The sequence below is a fragment of the Sciurus vulgaris genome, assembly GCF_902686455.1.
Source record: "Sciurus vulgaris genome assembly, chromosome: 2".
In the NCBI taxonomy this organism is placed as follows: Eukaryota; Metazoa; Chordata; class Mammalia; order Rodentia; family Sciuridae; genus Sciurus; species Sciurus vulgaris.
This window is the reverse complement of record NC_136462.1, coordinates 3799690-3813109: the sequence shown is the minus strand read 5'-3', so window position 1 is coordinate 3813109 and position 13420 is coordinate 3799690. Positions and strand designations below refer to the sequence as shown.

The 13420-nt window shown below is 49.2% G+C and overlaps 1 protein-coding gene across 4 annotated transcripts in view; it reads left to right on the top strand.

Annotated features, from left to right (window-relative positions):
• The window catches only part of TRAF3 (TNF receptor associated factor 3), a 96984-nt gene that overhangs the window by 73280 nt on the left and 10284 nt on the right, over positions 1-13420 (top strand). For 3 of the 4 annotated variants that reach the window (XM_079130099.1, XM_079130100.1, XM_079130098.1), the window contains 5 exons: positions 42-146; positions 1229-1396; positions 5769-5849; positions 8197-8271; positions 9869-9961. In XM_079130099.1, the coding sequence (XP_078986225.1) occupies positions 42-146; positions 1229-1396; positions 5769-5849; positions 8197-8271; positions 9869-9961 (522 nt within the window). The remainder of the gene's footprint in view (positions 1-41; positions 147-1228; positions 1397-5768; positions 5850-8196; positions 8272-9868; positions 9962-13420) is intronic. The other variant, XM_079130101.1, reaches the window with a different exon arrangement.

Here is a 13420-nt window from a genome sequence, read left to right as displayed (position 1 = left end):
AAGAAATAATAATCCTCTAAATAACTGTCTTTCATTTTTAGGTATTTAAAGATAATTGCTGCAAGAGAGAGATCCTGGCCCTTCAGATCTACTGTCGGAATGAGAGCAGAGGCTGTGCAGAGCAGTTAACACTGGGACAGCTGCTGGTAGGTACCCGTGGCACCAGCCAGCTTCATGCTGAGAAATTCAGGTCCCTTTCCATGTTCAGATCACAACCTGGTTAGGGTGATGTGGCACCTCAAGGTCATGGGCCAGGAACCATGGCACATGCCTGCAATCCCAGCGACTCAAGAGACTGAGGCAGGAGGATGCAAGTTCAAGGCCAGCCTCAGCAACTTAGCAAGACCCTGAGTAACTTAGTGAGACCCCATCTCTAAATAAAATATGAAAAGGGCTGGGGATGTGGCTCAGTGGTAGAGCTCCCCTGGTTCAGTTGCCAGTACCAAAAAATAAATAAAAGTTTTTAAACCACTGTCTTGGGGAGGGTAGAAGAAAGGTAGGACATGATGATCAGGAATGATACATGCATGGGTGAAAATGTCCCCATACTTTGTACCATAAACATGCACTAAAGCACACACAGTCTCTTAGGAAAGTGGTCTGACCTCTGGGGTGTACAGTGTTATTTTTATGACACCATAGGTGGAATTATTGACATTTCCACCCTAATTAGAATAGAGAGAAACTTGAAAAACCTGAGTTGGATTTTTTTTTTTTTTTTTTTTTTTTTTTTTTTTTTTTTGGTAGTACCAGAAATTGAACCCCTGGGTGCTCTGCCCCTTACTTTATTTTATTTTTTATTTTGAGGCCATCTAAGGTGCCAAGGCTGGCCTCAAACTTGGAATCCCCCTGGCCAGCTGGGATTTAGGTTGGATTTTAATTTTGCAAGGCATAGGAAACCTTTTGTCATAATTAAATGCCACGTGGCTTTTTCCATAAGGACTTTTTTCATTTAGTATCCTGTTTTATCATGGGAGAATGTTTGAATTGGAGTAAAACGAAGTTTTTAGCTGGTACCCACCCATCTATCTGGGAGGAAGTGTCAACCCTCCTCCATAGCATGTGGAGGGACTGTGAGCACAGTAAGTCCCTCGGCAGCCATGTACCCGCCACTCGCCCTGAAGAGCCGATGGAACTTTCTGTAGTTTCTCATTGCATAAAGTTAGAATCTGCATTTCAGACTGAATTTTTTTTGCCAGTTAAGAACTTTGAGTTGTTTGTCATACAGGTGCACCTAAAAAATGACTGCCAGTTTGAGGAACTTCCCTGTGCACGCGCTGATTGTAAAGAAAAAGTGTTGAGAAGAGACCTGCGCGATCACGTGGAAAAGGCGTGCAAATACCGCGAGGCCACATGCAATCACTGCAAAAGCCAAGTCCCGATGGTCACACTGCAGGTGCAGTATTGCTGGTTTCTCCTACTCTGTGTTCAGACACACCCTCTGCAGAACAGCTTTCTAAATGATGATTCTAACAGGAATGAGAGAGGACTAGATAGCACTTTTCATCTAACTTTATTTCAGAGTAAAGCTGTATTTGTTTTGCCTGTTTTGATTTATATAATTAACATTTTTCATTGCCTTGATTGAATATCATTTGGGGTGTCAAAAAAATGAAGAATGATTATTCAAAAAAGGTAGAATTTGTAACTTATCCCAGAGAAAGGCCTCGAAATTTTGATGGGTTGCTCATCTTTTCACAGCTGCATGACATAACCATCGCTTACAGCAGGCTGATTTATCCTGCAGTGTTGAAGTGCAGCTGTCTGTTTTGGAGAGAGCAGAATTTTAAATGTTTTCCTGCTTCTGTTGTTTTGGCACGGTTCTGTACTGTGTGTTGGAATGATGTCACTTCTATATAAGTTAAAGAGAAAGGAGAGCTGCTGAGTGTGGAGGATAAACTTTAAAAGCTATCCATTCATTGAGCAAAAGCTTCCCATGTACCTACTGTGTGCCAGGGCCCTTCCAGGAGCCAGGGCTTCCTCAGGCAGCTCACCTTCTTGTTTGAAGGCTCACCTGGCATAAGGGCAGGGGTGGCGAGGGCTGGCTTCTCAGGGCAGTTGGATGATTTGTGTGGGAGACCTACTGGGGTGCCCAGGGTCTGAAATGACCAGTGGGTTCAGGGAACTGCATGGAACACCAGGATGAGGGAAAGGCACTAGTGGCCTTGAGGGGGAGGCAGGAGAGCAGGCATTGTGAGTGCAGTGCTACTGGGGCATGTCCTGAAGGTGGGGCCGTGGGATCAGCTGATGGCTCAGCTAGATTCAGGGCAATGAGGCCAGCCCTTGTGACAGAGCAGCTGGATGGACTGGGGTGTCCCTCCAAGTGCAAAGTAATATAGGTGAGAGACTTGGGGGCAGAAGCGTGGAGGGAAGTGGTCCAGGCTGCAGATGTGTGCCTGGTGGTCCTTGTGGCTGTGGGACTGGGGGTGGAGAGCAGGGCCAGAGTGCACAGAAACCTGGGCGTGGCTTCCAGGTCGCCATGAGGGGAGGCGGTCAGCAGAGTGGTGGACTAAGGAAGGGTGGAGCGGCATTCCCAAGGCAGAGGGCACTTCAGCCAGGGTGTGCAGGCCTCCAGAGAGCTCCTTGTGTGGATATTCTGGAGCACTCAGTAGCCACAACTGGGGGAGAGATTTCTCGCCCTTGATTTCCCTGTAAAATGAAATGTGTCTGCGATCCCATCTCTGTGTGTAATTTACTTCCTATCACATTCTGGGCCTGGGCCTCAGCCTCGCCTGCACTGGGAAGTCCTTTTTTCTTATGGAATACTGTAGCTATTCCCAGTTACTGAGAACTTTTAGGCACGTTGGGAAATAGCAGCAGTACTTCTTGTAAGTGAACAGTTCCTCCAGGAGTGAGCTTTCAGTGAAATATACCTAATGAATAGTACCTCAGGCTTTACACCTGTTAATAATATATTGCCATTGAAGTTACACTTGGCTTCTTGGAAAAATCAATTATTTGCAGCATAGAATCCAGCAATTAATTTTTGTTTGAGAAGGAATTGTAGAGCCTGTCAGTTAAATGCCAAATGTGTAACTGACTGTGTAACGACAAGGCCGAGTCAGCTGCTAAGATCTGGTGTGGCAGTCAGGCACAGTGGCCCACACCTGTAGTCCCAGCAGCTCAGGAGGCTGAGGCAGGAGGATCACAAGTTCAAAGTCAGCCTCAGCAACTTACGATGCCCTAAGCAACTCAGTAAGACCCTGTCTCTAAATAAAATACAGAAAAAAGGGAGGGGTGGGGCCAGTGTGGCTCAGGGGTAAGTGCTCCTGGGTTCAATGCCCCGTACCAAAAAATAATAATGATAATAAGATCCAGCACGGCATACGGACTCTAGAAGCACCCATGAAGGGCCTGCGGCCCACCCCTGTGCACCTTGCTTGGGTCACATGCGAGAGTAACTGCACTCTTTCTCCTTCTCGGGGGGAGATGGCCAAGGACCCTATTGGGTTCACCACAGTGTGGGAATCACCGCGATTGTGACTGGCAAGGAGGGAGGGCTTCAGGGAGCAGGTGGCATTTGATTGGTCAGGGTGTTTAGGCATGGAGTGTCACTAACAAGTTTGGGGCCTGAATTTTGTGTGAATAGGTGTCAGATCTTGGTGCACCACACTCTTGTGGTGAAAACCCTCGGCGGCTGTTGGGGCAGTGGGGCCCTAGAGCACATCTCCAGGTCGGCCACCTTTCTCCTGGGCCGTGAGTGGTTCTGAGGAGCATGTGTGTTGAGGGCCACTGCAGCTGCCCTGCCTCTCTGTGGCCGGGCAGTACCTGACGATGGCAGAGCCAGTGCACTGGCTCCTTCACACACCTCGGAAGGCACCGGGACTTGCCCTGGGCCTTCTCTCCCTTCAGTGGCCTGATTGAATTCCCAGATCCTTTGGTCTTCCCACTCTAACACACTTAATCTCATCCTCTCAGGCCTTAAGTCTAATTTAAAAGAGCAGCCATCTAATGTATGCAGACAGAAAGCCCCAGTCAGCCTGTTTCCTGCTTTCTGTTTGTTTTGTGATAATCCTGGAGATTGAACCCAGGGGCATTCTTTTTATTTTATTTTGAGACAGGGTCTCACTAAATTGCTGAGACTGGCCTCAAATTTACAGTGCTCCTGCCTCAGCCTCCTGAGTCACTAGGATTATAGGCATGGGCCAGCACACCTGGCTCTGTCCTGTTTGTGGTATATAACATAAATCAATTGTTGGCCAAATATGCATCAATAAAGCTTTGAAAACACTGAATCGTTGGTGTTTTCTGAGGATTTCTGTGCTATCTAAACTGTATCAGATTATTCCTGGACAGTTTGGCAATATCTGTCAAAATCCGATTTAAAATGCCTGTGCTGTTTGATACCCAACAGACAGACCTACTTTTAGCAGATTCACCCTCACATAGCCTTACAGAGACTTTCAAAGGTATACCAAGGCCCTGCCTGCCTCAGACTCTGTCCCAGCACCACCCTGAGCTTCTCTGAGCACTGTCCTGTGTGATCTGGGCTACAGCACCAGGTTCAGGGAGGGGGCCAAGCCTCTGTGGAGCTTTTACCTTATTTCAGAGCCAACACTTGGCTCTGTGGGCCTGGATCGACTCAGCCCTCAGCACCCTGGAGGAGTGGTCTGATCACTCCCCATTTACATGGGAGGGGTTGAGGTCAGAGAGGTGAGACCACTTGCTAGGAATACACAAAAAACCTTAACTTCACGGCCTCTGGGAACTCTGGATCCACCCAGCCCGCAGCATGGGTGTCCTCAGCCTGGCGCTGAGGTCCCCACCCCATGCAGTGCTCCCTCTGGGGGAAGTCTGCTGAGGTTCCACCCTGCCGAGCCCACTGATGAGCTTGGGATGGCAGTGGGCTTGCTCTCTGCAGGCTCTGAAACCTGGGAGCAGGAGCAGAACAGCCTGTATCTCATGGGTTTCCCCTCTGCACTGCAGACCCATCATGTATGCTCAGAGGGTCAGGAGCCCTAGAAAAATGCCAATAAGGATGAGCCTGGTGCTTGGCCAGGCCTTCCTCACAGAAGCAGGAGCAGAGCTTCCTGGTTCTGAGCACATGCTTCCCTGTGGGGGCCACTTTCCTCAGCTTTTACACACTGCGACTGGGGCAAGTGCTCTTCCCGGTCATGCACACTGTGAGGCCAAAGGAGGACCTGCCACGGACCCGTGGGGACCACAGAGCTCAGGGCTGGGGGAAACTCTGCCTGGGCTCCTTGCTCAATGGTGTTTCTTAGTGGGAGCTTCCATCTCTGGCTCTGCTTTGTTGTGGACTGGGTTTGATGTCCTCAGCGGAGGTGTGCCTTTGCTGTGTCCAGGGCAGGTGCTGTGGCAGATGTCCAGCAGGTCTCCTGGCCCTGAGTTTAGGTTTAATAAGCACCATCGTTCAGTGTCTGCAGAGCTGAAATGTGTACCAGTCAGAAAAAGGCAAAACCAGAATTTACCATCTCGTCCACACACTAAGGACAATCTACATGAGATTTCAGGACAGTAGCTTAAAACCCAGGAGATCATGCCATGTCCACATGTCTGAGAAGCATCTTGTCCAGACCCCAAGCTAAAGCCAGGGAAGGAGCTCATGTGCTACCTGCCTGGGTGGTTTCCACAGGTGTCCTTCCTGGTCAGCTTGCTCCGTGATGGGGATCTGAGACCTCACAACCAGGGAAGTAACTTCCAGAGTTGAGAACCGAGCAAAGCAGGTGCTTTGTGTCCACCTGGGAATCGCTGTGGGGCCTGAAGGACAGGCTGTGTCTCAAGGCTGACATGCCTTGTTTTCTCTGTAGAAACATGAAGACACCGAGTGTCCCTGTGTGGTGGTATCCTGTCCTCACAAGTGCAGCGTCCAGACTCTTCTGAGGAGCGAGGTAAGGTGCAGCCGGCCACCCTCAGTCACGACGTGCGATGGTAGCGCGTGCTAGGAAAGCAAGCAACAGAAAGCCACAGAGTAGTATATTTAGGGTCAGGAACTGTTTAGAATTGAGAGAATGGGAATGCTTCATCTACAGGGAAGCTAAGGTGACAGTTCAGAAAAACACTTTTTAAATCTATACCACCAGGGAGTCATTACAGCATCATCCCTAGAAAGTACAGCAACTTAGAGACAGTCCAGAGTCATTCTGAGCACCCTGCTGGGCAGAGGCAGCCTGGGTAGGAAGTGGGGTGGGGTGGGAGGCGTCTCATGCTACCATGGCACCTTTTTTGAGACAAGTGGATTTTGTGTCAACTTCATTTAATCAGGGTATATTCATAGGAAAGAATTCCAGGGATTGGGAATATTTTTGCGACTGCTCTGTCCTGGTGGTTGTTCTTGGCAGCCTCAGAGATGACCCCGCCCCAGGCTCCCTGTCTCTGATCTGAGCAACCTGCTCACCTCAGCCTTTTCCAGCAGCCTGAAATCCTACCACTGGATCTGGGGGAGAGGGCAGCCTCATACGTCCCCACCAAGCAAGGCTTGCATGGGCCCAGGTGGGGACAGAGTGTGGGGAAGACTCCAAGGGCTACACTCCACCAAGCCGCACCCTCCCAGGACCTTGATGGGTGAAGATGGGCTCTTGCCTGGTGACAGAGGTCTCTGGGACCCTGAACATGCCCATGGGAGGAGCTGTACAGTGCATATACATCATCTCCATGACGGGATAGTTCCCTTAAAGCTAGTAGAGGAGAGTCTGCTACTGAGACCATTTCCAGGGTTTTGTAAGCACTCTCTGGAATTTCACCCAGGGCTTTCTGGATAAGGGTCAAAAATTGCCTTTTTTGCCTCTAAGTTATTATTATTATTTTTTAATCTTTAAACTTGCATTTCTCTTGGTTTCTGGTGAAAAGAGCTGTTGGGCTGTAGGTTATTCTTGCCTCTATTTCAAAGCTCCTGTAAATTCTGGAGGACTCTGAGACATGGAGTACTACGAATAAGACCAGTTTGGGACGAGGAGCAACACTGAATTTATAGTAGTACATTGAAAATAGTATGTCAAATGTAGTACTCATGCTGTCAGCATTAGAATCCTAGCTGGCCAGGTTCCTGATCATGTCAGCAGCCCTCAGAGAACATCATAAGGTCTAAACCAGCATTGCTAGAACAGCCCCCTACATATGTGTCTCCATTCCCACCTGCGGGTGCATCGGGCGCTTCCCTCAGGTCCAGCCCAGGGCTTTCTGCTGGGTTCAGGGTAAGGGTGTGATCCTTAACCACCAGGACTCTGCCTACTCATAGACCATTCTTGAAATGTGTTGGTGGCAGAAGACACACAGGCCCCTGGCATTCCAGGGACCTTCTTCTGAAACTCTCATCAGATCAGAGCAGGCTGGAGATCCATTTTCCCCTCTGTCCAAAATATCCACCTGGAGTGCCTTTGTCCTGGTGGACTGAGGAGCCCTGGGCCTACCTGCACCCCCTGGAAAGACAGCATGACATGCTAGCACACAGAAAAGCATGTTCCAGGCCTGCAGTCAGTTGCACTGGCCTACTGCATAAGTCTGTGTTTTTAAAATACCGTTTTAGGTTTTTGCTTTTTATTAGCTGCCTCACCAACACTGGAGTTGAATGGGAGGAGGTTTTTTCTGTCAGGATTAGCGATTTCCAACCCCTCCTGATTTTCCTTCCTTCAGTTAGAGGTGGCAGCATAAGATCCGTGTTGTTAGAATGGCCTTAGAGGTCTTTGGACAGTTGGTGAGTTTCTGGCCATGCCAGGGAGCCGTCTTCAGACGGGGCGGGGAAAGCTCATCTCCAGTTACCCGAGTCTTGCCAGTAATGGTGCAGTGTGAGCCGCATTGGAAATGGGCTTATTTTGTGTACTGTATATTAGACGTGTGACCCAGGTGCATCCTGAATGCTTTCTTTCTTTTCTTTGTGTTTCATGCAATTTTTGTTTATAGTCTTTAAATGTGCATTTCAGTTCACTTTTTTTTCCTTTTCTTTTAAATTTTGGCACTTCAGACAGCATATCACACTTTGAACGATTTTGTTCTAAGAAACTGCAAGTTTAAGAAATGTTACAGTGAATGTATTTCTGTATATCGGTGTGTATATGTGCATACACGTGACGATGCTGTATATCTGCTGCCTGGAGCGTAGCGCACAGACGGTGCTTCCACACCTTAGCTGGTAAAACAGGCCTCTTAACAGTAAGGCCCAGAGGCTCTCTGGGCCCTAATGTGTTTGAGCATTTTCATGCAAACGTTTGTGCCACAACTCACGTCTCTTTCCCGTTGCAGTTGAGTGCACACTTGTCAGAGTGTGTCAATGCCCCCAGCACCTGTAGCTTTAAGCGCTATGGCTGCGTTTTTCAGGTCAGTATCCAACATTTGTCCTTCTAGTCACTGACATTCTGCCGTGAGAGAAAGTTCTTATATTAACATTTTAACATGCAAGTTCGGGACTCTCTGTCCTTGTCATGAAACCAGAACACCCTGTTGCATGGGCGACAAGCCACATGCAGCGGGTGTGGGTGCTCTCCTGCCAGGTTGGTGGTGTTCTGAGACCTCAGGTGGACACTGCTAAGGGGGTCGCCAGTGCACTAGGAGAGCCACATCAGAAACCAGCCAGCAGTGGGACAGATGGGATGACATTCGGTGTGTTCTGTGGGAGTTTTAGCAATCAGTGGAACATAAGGGAGCATCAAGTGAATGTAGTTTCAACATCACGGGCTGTTACTCGGCTGTAAGGATCCTGCACAAGTCCACAGATGCATTTGTACACACACCTGTGCTGACTCTGACCCTCACGGGGACAGATCCAAACTGAGCACAGCGCATAGGAAGACGGTGTCGCTGCCACACATGTCATATAAGAAACCCGCAGCCGGCTTCTTGGTCTTTGTTTTTTGTTTTTTTTTTTTTTTTTTTTTTTTTTAAACATGTCTGAGATTGCTAGTGAATTAGAATTAAATTTTCATTTAAATGATATCATAAAAATATCCAAAGGCAAAATGAATCACAATGGAAGTATTGTACATTTGCTCTTATGTGTCACCAGTACATTATGATGAAGTTGGTACAGAGACACTGACCTCGAGGTATTTTCTGAGGAAGTAGGAAGCTGAGAGTGAGAATGACTAGCTGTCTCTTGCTTCAGGCCCTGAGGAGAGACCCCTGTATGTCGTACGTAGTACCATCCATTCTCTGTGTATGTGTATATATATGTTGATATGGAGCAGAACTTATATCAATATATATATATGGATATTCTATGTACAGAGTATATGTTTTGGAGATCATGAAAATGTTTTCTCTGGCTTCTTAATTTTCCAATATCAAAACAAATTCTATCTTCATGCCAATTATTTCCTTGAATACATGAAGTACTATTTGACGTGCCTCTTCTGACTCTCAGATGGTCTGCATCTTATGTACTCTGTAGATCGTTCATGTTTTGTATGTAATTTCCAGTTAGCCTTGGACTGTGGGGAGCAGTACCTTTTGGATGCAGTGGACTTGAGCTGACCAGTGAGCACGTGGAAGGTGTTCAGAACCCCGCTTGGCTGCGTTTTGCAGGGTTGCCACCGCAGCGCCTCATACAGCTGCAGGTGTCTGAACGTTTTCCATCTTATTTTTATTTTTAAAGAGAAAGGCAATTTATAAAGGAACAAGAATGAGCTTAAAATTTAATTTTTGGACATTACAAGTGTGAAATGTTGATAAGAAGCCAGTCGAGGTGAGAGTCGAGGAAGGAGCCTGCACTTGAGGACAGCCCTGCAGCACTGCAGTGTGCCCGCGGCCTCCTGGCTGCAACGCGGGCCCTGGCGCCCTGGCAGGGCTCAGGGGGCTCAGGTCCTGAGGCAGCTGTACATGAATAGCCCTGTGTGTGGTGCTGCTCCTGGAGTCATCTGTCAGTCGTCTGCCTCTGCAGTGGGTGACTGCTTCATGCGCCTTGCCTTTGCTCTCACAGGGGACGAACCAGCAGATCAAGGCACATGAGGCCAGCTCCGCAGTGCAGCACGTCAACTTGCTGAAGGAGTGGAGCAACTCGCTGGAGAAGAAGGTAGGCTGCTGGTCCCATCTTCTGTGGGGTGCGAGGGTTTCCTCAAATTACTTAAACTTTTTCAAGTTACTAATAGTTTTTAGTAAAAAGAAGCGGCAGCAAGAGCTTATGGATGAAGTGAATTTTCCTTAGTGACCTTGAGCTTACAGTCTTCTGTGGGTGGTTTTTCTGGTCAAGGAAGTGTGATGCCTTTATTTTAAATCACATTGTAGCCATCTGCGCTTGATCTGGAGCAGAGATTGTAGGATTTCCAATGTCCCCTCCCCCTGGAGCAGAGCAGTTGCCTGGTGCTGCTCTGGCACTGAGCAAGCACAGTGGATTCATGAGACTGAGCCCTGTGGACCCGGTCACCCAGGATACTTGGTCCCTGGCCCTTGCAGAACAAGTTTGCCAGCCCTGATGTGGGCGTTACGGGGCTAACGGTTGCGGCTGGTGTCTTCAAGGCACACCTAAAAAGCACCTCTACGTTCCTGGCACTGCAGGGCCTTCTCAGTGCTCCCTGCTGTCTGCCAGACGGGGCGGCTGTGGCCCGTGGCCGCTCCTTCCTGGTGGTGCTTGCTCTGTGCTGTTCGGCTTGGGGGCTGTGTTTTCATGAGGAGAAGATGCATCCTTCAAGAACTGGGAAGAAGATGCTGTTGTGGGATCTCCCATTGTGGCTTACTTTCAAAAATCAAGGCTTGGGCTGGGGTTGTGGCTTTGTGATGGAACACTTGGTTAGCATGCATGAGACCCTGGGTTTGATTCCCAGCATTGCCACATTTAAAAAAATCAGTCCTCCAAATAAAAGATTATTTCAGTGTTCATGATGCATCTGCAGAGAACTTGTGGTAGGAAGGTACCAAAATCAACTGGAATAGCCAGTGGAGTTGACATCTGAGTTTTCTGAAGGCCTATAAAGACTTGAGCACCTTGTTTCCAGTGGTAAGTGTGCATGCACTTCAAAGAGCCTCGAAGTCTGGAGCAGGGGATTTTCATGAAGTCTGGCATAGAATAGCTGGCTAACGTGAATGCTCATGAACCTAAGAGGCTGCAGTGGTGGTGTGCAGTCACTTGCAGGGAGGGCGAGGCTGTGGAGCAGTGACCGGAAGCTCTTGGTGGCTGAACCTGAGGCACTTTCTCCATTGGCACAGGATTTGCTTCGAGTTCATGGATGGTTTACCTATGAATTTCTTTTAGCTTCTTTTTGAAACATATCCTCTGTTTATGCCATTTGAAAATTATAGGCATAGGGCTAGGAATACGGCTCAATGGTAGAGCACTTACCAAGCATGCATGAGGCCCTGGTTCAGTCCCCAGTACCCCCCACACACAAAATGCACAGGCATAAGTCAAGGGCAGCTTGCCTCTTGGTTGCTGCTTCTCATTTCAGAGGCCTCTCCTTCCACTGGAAGAATTGGTTCTGTGATCGCTGCGCTAGATGTGTGACCTCTGCTGCGTGGGTCTGGGCCTGTGGTCCTCAGGGAGACCACGGTAGGCTCTGTCGCCCCCACCAGCATGCAGACTGCCTCCCAGGCTGCAGGCCCCACCCTTCCTTCCTCCTCACCTTTCTTCATTTAGAGTGCATAGCAGGAGCTGCTGCTGGGGTGACAGGCATGTGCCACTGCATCCCACCCAGAGTGGTGATCCATACTGTTGGGAGGCCCAGGACACGACAGTGCCAGAGTGGCCTCCCCCGTGCAGGCCTCCTGTTTAAACCACTGCCCGCCAAGGCACGCCACAGTCCTGGGGTCACAGGATGCATGGAATTCCACCCCCTTGGGTGCTGCTCAAGGATTTGTCTCTATCCAGCCCTGGCCCTGGTGTTTGGAATGGCTGAGCCTCGTTGTTGCTCATGGAAAGGTGCTTCTCTGGCCTTCCTCCTGGTTATTTTGTTTGTCACAGTAGAAAACAGAATGTTTGAGTTGGTTCAGACAGACGGATTCCCAGGTTTGTGGTCAGACTAAAGCAAACGTGTTGTAAAATCTGGGCCTTGTGAAATGCACACCCATATAGTACCTAGAAGGGAAGTGCCGCGGGCGGGGTGTCCCCAGGAGGTGCTGGGAGTGTGTGCGACTGGTGTACCTGCCGAAGGAGCCTAAAGGGGGAAGTTGAGCGCTTAGTGTCACCACTGTGAGTCACTTCTGCTCCTCTTCAAGTATTTGATTTGTTGCACAAAAAATTATTTTTTTTTGGAGATATTACTGAGATTTTCATCAGAAGTTGGCATACATGTAGTGTCTCTTTTTAGGGGTGGGGGTGAGAATAAAGTGTCTCTGCCAGATGGGAAGGAGTGAATTGTGACTTCAGGAGAGGCCAGCCTGCTGTGTGGCCTCACGTGTGCCCGCTTCTGCCATTGGCACCCTGACCACTGCAGGTGTCCATGACGTCCGAGACTCTGTATGTTTAGGAAGGAAGGTGATTTTTGCTGAGTAAAATCCTAGGAAAGTGAAGTCATATTTTGCTTATGGGACATTGCAAGTCTTGTACTCCTGAGAAAAGGCAAGTTTGCTCTTACATAAAATAGACTGCAGTTATCTCCAAAGGTGCTTCTTTCCTTAAAGGACACTTGGTCTTAGATCAGCTGTTCTTTAGGTGGACATCATCAGGAATCAGTTCTTGTCACATCCCATGTGTCCTAAGATGAGCTTAAGCCAGTGCCAGGCCCGGGGGTTTCAGAGAGCTCTTCATCGCACAGTCCGGCCGTGAGTGGGTCGTGGCATTCGGACCCTCCTGGAGCCCAAGTCTGCCGGGCGACAGCACCCTGAAGGGCTGGCAGGGGGCATCTGTGACAGGCAGTGGCCAGGAGCCAGAATGCCCTTCATGGAGATCTCGTGAGGACAGAAGCTTGGAGCTGCTGTCATCTCAGGGCCTATTGAGACCAGGTGTATGCTGGCCCTTGGGAACTAATTGTTTTTCAGAGAGATTTTGAAGAGGTCACAGGTGGCCTTGGGGATGTTGGCCCTGCAGCCCTTCCTGTGACTGGTGGGTGACGGAGGGTACTCCAGCCCTGTGTTGGGTTGGTGTGTTGGCCCCATGACGAGCTGGAGCCCTGGGTGACTTCCTTCTCACCAGGCTGCTTCTGGCGTTGGGGCTTGCAGAGTGCCGAGGCTGGCAGGCAGTGATTGTGCCATGGGTGGAGTGCGAGGTCTAGGAAGGGTTGAACCAGGCCCTGGGTTCTGGGGTGAAGGTGGAGTCTGCTCTGTAGCAGTCCTGGAGTGTGCCTGGCACTGTTCACTATACGAGCTCAGGTGCTCTTCTGCTGAGTCCAAGCCTGTGACCAGCATCTCCCCGACTCCACATGTGAGTGGGTCTGACCTATCTCACTCCACATAAGGCCCTCCGGGGAGTAGTGTTAAGTGAAATAAAATAAAATAGAAAATGCCAGGGTGCATTGTAGATTAAGGCAAGTCTGGTTTTGTGAAACTTGATTTTCAGGTATGCACACACAGCATTGGTGCAAATGGGTGAAATGTAAGACTG